This window comes from Poecilia reticulata, linkage group LG8, assembly GCF_000633615.1.
Source record: "Poecilia reticulata strain Guanapo linkage group LG8, Guppy_female_1.0+MT, whole genome shotgun sequence".
Classification (NCBI taxonomy): domain Eukaryota; kingdom Metazoa; phylum Chordata; class Actinopteri; order Cyprinodontiformes; family Poeciliidae; genus Poecilia; species Poecilia reticulata.
In genome coordinates, this window is record NC_024338.1 from 17,095,993 (window position 1) to 17,104,788 (window position 8,796).

Consider the following 8,796-nt stretch of genomic DNA (forward strand, 5'->3'; position numbering starts at 1 on the left):
CCGTCTGTGAAAGCGAAGCGCTGCTGATTTTACATGTCGCCATATCTTATGATGTATGCAGCTATTATCGATTAGACAGACATCTCCTCCCGCTCAGAGGAGACTGCGCATGTCTGGAGCTCCGCGTGCGAGTAAAGGTGGAGGCGATGGGTGACAACATGACACTAAGTCACGATATTGCTCGGTTTTTACGGCGCCACCTGAAATCCCTCAACTTCACATTTTAACGGAAAAAAGCTCAATGCGACTTGGATGTAACGAGTAACGCGACGGTTTTGTAGAAATGTTGTGAAGTAGAAAGTACAGATACTTAATGTAAAATGTAGTGGAGTAAAAGTAGAAAGTACTTGTACAAACGAAGTTCATGGGAAGTAACGAAGTACTTGTACCACTATATTGCAGACTTTGGTCACAGCGTTGTCCCATGTATGCGACACCTCAGTCAACACTGAGGTGTTACTGGGAAGTAACGAAGTACTTGTACTTCGTTACTTCCCACCACTAGTGCAGCGCCACCTGGTGGTGCTGGTTGGTAGAGGAAATGCTGAAAGGTTGGAGGTGTTCCTCAGAGGTGTGTGATGATGGAAGCCTCTCCCTGGTTTATGAGTCTGAGCTCAGTGATCAAATCTTTGGTTCTTGTTGAATGTGCTGCAGCTTCTCCTTTTTAATGCTTGTATTTCTGGATATTACAGTGAGGCCACAGCAGGTTTTCAGCAGCAGGGCTGTTTAGTGTTTCATTCCTTCATCTGTGTGTGGGAGTGTGGATGGAGCAGGTATCCAGGTGTTGATCAGTTTAGATTGATTGGATTTATTGGTGATTTTTAAATCAGGTTGAGCTTCCAGAAATGTTTCCTTAGTTTCCTGATGTCCTTTYAGGCTTCAGTGAGTTTCTTCAGGTTGTTACTGAGGGATTTCCTTTCTCCTCTCTGTTGGAGCTTTTCCTGTGTTTGGAGAAATGAGTTGTGCTGCAGCAGCACCAACTGTCCTTCCTACATCCACTGCAGTTTGCAATCCAGATGTTGGACTGTTCCTGTCTCAGTGGAGGACAATGTGTGTCTGGGAGACATGTAATGTCCATGTTTGCTGCTGAAAGAGATTGATGGTCTGATCCCCCTCCTCCTTTCAGGGTGGAGCCTGCTGGACGCCGATTCTTGACACCAGGTCTGAGGAAGTGTAAGTGTGTTTTTCATCTGATTCACAACAAAGCAGCTCACATTCAATCATCTTCAAACTGTCACATCACTCATTCAGAATCATCATCAAGTCTGTCACGATAACAAATTTTAGTGGTTAATTGTCTACAAAATTATTGTGATAAACGATAACATTGTTCCAAGACCTTTTGACACTGATTTAATGGAAATGACTAATAATACATCAATTTCCTGATATGTGTTCTTTTGAAAATAAAGTGTAACACTGGAACTGATAAACTAAATAAACAAAACAACCAAAAACAAAAATAAAATGGATTCTCAGTCTCCATTACCAAAAACGTACTTGAATAAAAACTAAACAACATAAAGCCAAAGTGGAAATAAATACTGCATTCAACCAAAAGAGTGCAGATTATGAAGTCTGTATACCAAGGGTGCCCAAACTTTTTGAGACCAAGATCTACTTTTTCTCTCACCAGCTGCCTGAGATCTACCTCATGACACAAAGACATAAAAATAGTAAATTAAACTCTATTGACTTATTTTATATGCGAATATACATCAGTTATAGCAGAAATAATAAAGTGACAGAAAACCTAATACAGTTTCTTCCTCAGTGAGATTCTGACACTGGGAGCAGGTTACTGGTTTCTCAGTCAGAAGCTGGTTGCAAACCTGACGCCAGCAGATGTCAGTCAGTCATGGTAGATCATAAATTTGGTTTTTCTCAATATGAGAAACTACAGACTGATAGGAGGAACCAAAGAGCCCAATAAAGGTAAAGGCAAATCTTCTGAAGTCGGGATATAATTAATTTAATTTCACATAATTATCGCGGTAGAATTTGTTAAAACTTAATGAAATATAATTGTCCTATTTGATGTTGTACGAACGAGGTAATTAGTCCAAGTGTGTCGTTTATTGAACGTTCAGAAACTACAGCAGGTGTAATGAGCCACAGCAAAGGTAAAAAAAAGGTAAAACAACCCGAAAAGACGATCAACTCAAAACCACTCCTACCCTATTTATCCCCCCCCCCCCCCCCTCCTCTCTCTTTTTGTCGTTTAAGCACACCCGTTGCCGTGGCAACCACCTTCGCTTAAGCCGAGCAAAGATTATATTAAAAACACAACATTCAGTCCGTTACATATCAGGTTTCCAGGCTTGATATTTATTTCTCAATTATTAATAAGCCTCTCATGAACACAGCGGTGGTTAAGTAGCTAATTTAAACTCCTGCTCTGCTAGTCAGTCGGTCTTTGAGTCGCTTTTTTTCTCTCTTTTTTTTTTTTATGGAACCGAAACGCACTGAATTGCGCAACACCTTGTTGAAACAATAATTACTGAGATTATTAATTTTAACATGTTTCGTTGACTTTTTATAATTATTCTTTTTTAATGAAACATTTAGGATCTTAGTGAATATTTTTGATAAGCCTGCAGAAGAGGAAGTGCTGGCCTCAGCGTCCTGAGTTTGTCACCTGCGGAGATCGACTCGTATTGAGCACCCCTGCTGTATACTATATTGCCCTTCAGTAATTGCTAGATTTAAATGGCGAAGATGGGCACATCTGGCTACCTAATGCAATAGTTCACACTACACGATTTTTTGATCCTATTTTCCCCTTATGACAATCTTAGATCATTGGCCGATGTAACTGTTCATCCTGCAGTGTGTGGTGTGTTACGGTAGATCGTCGTGGCCGCTCCGATCTAAATCAGGGTTTTTCCCGACTGGGATCTTAACGCAGCCCGTTGAATGTGACAATCAGAAAGCGCTGACTCTCCTCCGTGCTTTCTGAGGGGAAACTACAGAGGGGAATCCCAAACAGCTGACACAGCGCAACACGAAGTCCAGCGGACATTGAAGATGATAGGTGGTATCATTAATGTTTATTCAACATTTTGTGCAAAGAATATAGAAATGATAAGGGGATGAGTTGGAGCCAAATTGCTCCCGCAGTTGATAAACCCGTTAAGTTTTCAGCTGTTCTTCGTTAACGTGACTTAAATAGGTTACAATGATGTTTATTCAGTCAGGACTTTACGCTGACTTTAGCCACCACACGGCACGACAAACCCGATCGAACCGTTATGCCTAGGATTTCTGTCGGCTAAGGTGTCTCTCAGGGTTTGAAAATGGGCCGACAACTCGTGTAGTGTGCGCTGGACATTAGACTAAGGAAATGAGGAAGGGAGGGTCAGTGGAGAGCACCGGAGCTGAGCCTTTTTTCATTCAGTGTCATCAGCAGAAAGAAAAAAAGGCCGGAAGAGACGATAATTAAAATGAGGTCTATAGGTTTAATTTATCGTCTGATTAATTGATTTATCGTTTATCGCTACAGGCCTAGTCATCATCAAAGATCAATAAATGATCAATAACTGCAGCTGGATTGTGTTTGTTCTCTCCATCAGATTCCTGTCAACTCACCATCGACACAAACACAGTGAGCAGAAACATCAAACTGTCTGAAGACAACAGGAAGGTGACACTTGTGGAAGATCTTCAGTCATATCCTGATCATCCAGACAGATTTGATCATCATCCTCAGCTGCTGTGTAGAACTGGTCTGACTGGTCACTATTACTGGGAGGTCGAGTGGAGAGGATATGTCGAGATATCAGTGAGTTACAGAAGAATCAGGAGAAAAGGAAACAGTGGAGACTGTTGGTTTGGATGGAACGATCATTCCTGGAGTCTGAGATGCTCTGATGATGATGGTTACTCTTTCTGGCACAATGACAGACCAACTCATCTCTCCTCCTCCTCCGTCTCTCACAGAGTATCAGTGTATGTGGACTGTCCTGCTGGCATTCTGTCCTTCTACAGAGTCTCCTCTGACTCACTGATCCACCTGTACACCTTCAACACCACATTCACTGAACCTCTGATTCCTGGATTTAGGCTCTGGTTGTCCAATTCTGGTTCCTCAGTGTTTTTGTGCTGATTTGAGTCTAAAGATTTTCCTCTTGTCAGAGAAACTCTCACTGTTGAACAGATAGTTCATCTCTACAATCTATTTCTTGGTGAAACTTTTCTGATCGAGTCCTTGGAAACTTTTTCTTCTTCCAGTCCTTTAAAGATGGAAGCTGGGATTATTCCAGGATGATTCCAGGATGATTCCAGGATCCTCATGTTTTCCTGTTTGTTTCCAGTCAAAACTTCACACTGAATATCAACATTTTGTTTCTCTTATTTTTTCCCTTTTATTCATCAGATTTCATTGAAATGTTGATCAGTTTTTCTCAATCACTGAACATTCTCTGTTTCTGTGGCTCCTATTTTTCTAAACTCGTCAGATTTGAATATTAAATCTTCCTTTTATTTACTTGCTGCAGTTTTTCTTCATGTGTTTGAGAAATAAAAACATTTTTCTTCTTCTGCATTTGGTTCATTTGCTGCTCATTCTGTTCTTTTTCTGTCCAAATTTAAATATTTGCATTAAAATATTTTTCATCAATTCTGCCTTTCAGAAAGTCCTAATTAAAGTAAAACATTCCCATCCCACAAAGGCAAGAGGTCAATGCTTTGAAGCATAAAGTGATAAAATCTTAATATTTTCCGTTTCATTCAGAACTTCTACCTGAAAYTCAGAACCTGCAGAACATTTTTCTCTCTGGAGAAAAAAATCAGGAAGATCAGAAAAGAATGAAAACTGGAGATCAGTGTAGAACAGAAAAGCTCTGATTTCTGCATCTCTGACATATTTTATATTTGATAACAACAGTAAACCTATTTTAGCTGAGAATAAACCAACATGGATATGACCCGCCACGGCCCAACGTGGGCCACACCTGATTCAACCCAAACCAGAAAATAAAGGATTTGACTGGAAATCCCAATTAGAGAGCAGACAGGTCAGAGACTCACAGGGAACAGGATCACAATAAACACAGAAAAAAACCCCAAAAATAGACAGAGAAAACTACGGATCACAACAAGCAGTCAACTGTTCAAATACAGAATTTGCATAAACATGAATGCCCAAAAGTAATTCAAATCACAGAATGATCAAAGTATAAAAATAAATGCTAAGGATCATGACAAATACTATGTAAAAAAAAAAAAAAACTGTAATAGATTTTTGTAAAATTATAAACTGCAACTTTTTCTTACTAACTGGCTTACTTACTAACTAAAGAAACATCTCTGGAAAAAGCTTTACTTTCAGGGAATGTTTCGATTTATTTATATCTCATGAGAGAAAAATGACAAATAGACAGTTCAATGTAAAAGTTTAGTTTTATTTTAGGGAATTTGGATTAATGTACAATAACCACTTTAGCTAAATCTACATCCACTGTAAACGACGGGAGTTTTGAATGCAGACAAAAATAAAACCTCAGGACTTTTGGGGATTTATCAGGACTAACTGCATGTGACCCCACAGTTCACAGGATGACTGAAGGTTTATCCAACAGTAAACAGCAAATCTTTCCACACCTGATGAAAAATAAATGTGAAAAAGCCTCAAACAACAACTTATATTAAACGTCTGTTACTGATACATCATCTGGGGTTACAATTAATTTTGGTTATTTTGATGGCAGTTTTTTTTGGCTGTTGCTTCTTTAACAGGCCTTGTCTGGACTTTTTCTGTAAAAAAAAAAAAAAAGAAAAGATAAAATTATTAACTTTTCAGTATTTAAATAACTACATAAAATAAAAACATATTAAGCAAATAAAATGTGACAGTTCAATTCGTTCTTGTGAACACTCACCTCTGCCGTTTTCCTCTCCCAGCAGGTGTGCGCAGGCAAAAACCTTCCCCGGAGTCCTGGGAACTTTTATTAGTTCTGGGACTGAACCACACCAGACCTGTCAATTTTTTTCCTGGAAACTACCGTATTTTACCTTCCTCTCCCGTCGTGCTCCCGTATTAATATTTTCCCGTAAATATCCCACATTGTGCACAGGAACACAAAAAATTACCAAGTATTTTTGTCCAGTTTCTAGCGCAAATATCCCAGTACACTTGAAATAAGACAAAACTAACTCACAAGTAACTTTTTAGCAAGACATAGGTGCTTGTTTTTAATCAATCTCTTCTTAATATTGGTTGTAAAAAAGGTATTTATTCCATTGGCAGATTATTTCACTTATAACAAGACATTTTCCCATGTTATAAAATCTTCTTAAAGGGCCGGTTGTCCCAGAATGCATTGATAAAAACCCACTAAACTGTTAAAATATCAGTGAGTTGCTGTCTGTTTCAATATTCAGTATGGAGGTGGAATATGTGACATTTTAAATAGAAATCTGACTTTTCTGTCAGATTGAGTTCTTATTATGGGGATTATTTTATCCAATCAAGGGCTGCACAGTGGCGCAGTTGGTAGAGCTGTTGCCTTGCAGCAAGAAGGTTCTGGGTTCAATTCCCGGCCTGGGGCCTTTCTGCATGGAGTTTGCATGTTYTCCCTGTGCGTTGCGTGGGTTTTCTCCGGGTACTCCGGTTTCCTCCCACAGTCCAAAAACATGACTGTCAGGTTAATTGGCCTCTCCAAATTGCCCCTAGGTGTGAGTGTGTGTGTGCATGGTTGTGTGTCCTGTGTGTCTCTGTGTTGCCCTGCGACAGACTGGCGACCTGTCCAGGGTGTACCCCGCCTCTCGCCCGRMACGYTGGCTGGAGATRGGCACCAGCAMCCCTCCCGACCCCACTGAGGGAAAAAGGGTGCAAGAAAATGGATGGATTTTATCCAATCAACAAATGTACCCAAACTGAAGGCTGATTTTTCTAAAACTTTGTTAAAATGTGGGCTGGAACAATATAAAAAAGGAAGTATTTTTGCATATTTGGAGGCATTTTATCTCAGCTTGCATGATTTTCCCCCATACAGAGTTGAGCAGAGACACTAGAGGGCAGCCAACCCTCGTCTATTAGCTATGTAACCTCAGCCTGCATCATTTCACCAAGCTGTCTGTTGCCTGCAGCCCTTCATTCAAACAGAATTACACTGTGAAATAGGATTACGTGTCAAGCAATGCAATGATTGAGCACAATTGTTGTGCTTTGGCAGCATCAAGGAATAAAAAGGAAATACACCAACATGGATATCCGGTTTGTCACCCTGATGTGAGTCGTCAGTGAAACCACATTAAGATAAGTCGATCCTTGGTGTCAAATGATGGGCATCTTACCATCCACACTTCTTCCTGCTTTTATAAAGATTTCTTTTTTAACCAAAGTAAAAAAAAAAAGAAAAAGAAAGAAATAGCAGTTCCTTGTCTGGTTGATGCCCAGAGAGCATCCAGACTGAGTTATTGCCCTATAATTATGTGCAGGAGTGAAAGTGTGTGTGTATAAATGAACGTGATCTGTTTTAAAAGGAGTTTTACTAGGGTTGCTGTTTCCTCAGATTGTGGATTTGGGACTGGATCTCCCTTTATGGGTTGCCGTTCCCTCCACAGCCGAGCTGGCTGAAGAGGCTGATTCGAATTATACAAAGACACGTTTAGCAAAAGAAAGATAATCAAATCAGAACCAAAACGAGGGGTGGAGATTAAGAAAGCTTCTCAGCCTCATATTTCATCAACATCTCCTGCATGCTGATGAGCCGCGGGTTGATGCGTCTGCATGCAGGCAGGATTGAAAAAGACGAGTCTCTGAAAGCTTCCCGTTTCAAAACCTTTGATGTCTTGGTCAGTCTGGATTGGCGGGGCGGCGGTCTGCAGCCTCAGAGGTCAGGTCCCCTGGTGTGACCCCTGAGGAACCAATTAACCCCTGATCTGAGATCAATTAACCCATGCTCTGCACCTCAACAGGATAGCATCAATAAAGAGAACAAACAAGTTGAAACACACAGTCCTTCCTGAAAACAAAGTGTGAAGAGAAAACCCTCATCTAGTGTTTAATTAAGCAGAAATTTAACTGTTGAGAGATGACCAACCTGTGTAGTGATATCTCACATTTCAGTTCATTAAATATCATCAATGAACTGAGAGTTACAGAAGAAAGTCTATTACTCACACCTGACTGAGGTGGCGGACAGCAGCTCATCTGAGTCGCCACTTTTGTCAATATCCTCTTCAGCAGAGCTCTGGATCAATGGCTGCCCTGAAACGACGACAGACAGGCTGGTTATTATATGTACGTTGTGACAATGTGTGGGAATCACAGGTTGATGAAGAAAATACTCAAGACTTTGTGATTTCTATGGATTTTATTTTGCAACTGCAAGAGTCTTATTGGGATCTTGCGTTGTGGACCAACACAACACAAAGGAAAAGGATGCATGCTATTCAATTTTATGCTAATAGAAATCTGAAAAGTGTGTTGTACATCACTGAAAATAATGTAATGTGTCTGTAATTTATACCCAACTTTAAACCCAGCTGTTCTGTCAAATCTTCAGAGGTTTGTAGAGAACAAACTGGATCACGAAGACCGAGACACAAGAAGGTTGATAAGAAGTTTGACTCAAAGTTAGTTTATAAAATCACATCCCAAACTTTTAACAACTCCAATTTGTGTCATCATCCACAAATCTACCAAGACACCTAAACTGATGTCAGGATTAACAGGAAAAACAGTCACTTTTCATTTTATGTTTTTATTTCATTCACACAGTACAAAATATTAAATAATTCATGTAACAAGGAAAACTTGTTGACCCTTTGCAACGACGTCACTTAATCATT

The 8,796-nt window shown here is 39.9% G+C and overlaps 1 protein-coding gene across 1 annotated transcript in view; it reads left to right on the plus strand.

The window, feature by feature from the left end:
* Window positions 1–4,528, plus strand: part of LOC103469074 (NACHT, LRR and PYD domains-containing protein 12-like) — a 24,565-nt gene extending 20,037 nt beyond the window's left edge. The window contains exons 10-11 of the mRNA XM_017306129.1: window positions 1,127–1,173; window positions 3,573–4,528. Coding sequence (XP_017161618.1) covers window positions 1,127–1,173; window positions 3,573–4,105 — 580 coding nt within the window. The 3' untranslated portion in view covers window positions 4,106–4,528. The remainder of the gene's footprint in view (window positions 1–1,126; window positions 1,174–3,572) is intronic.
* The last annotated feature ends 4,268 nt before the right edge of the window (window positions 4,529–8,796 follow it).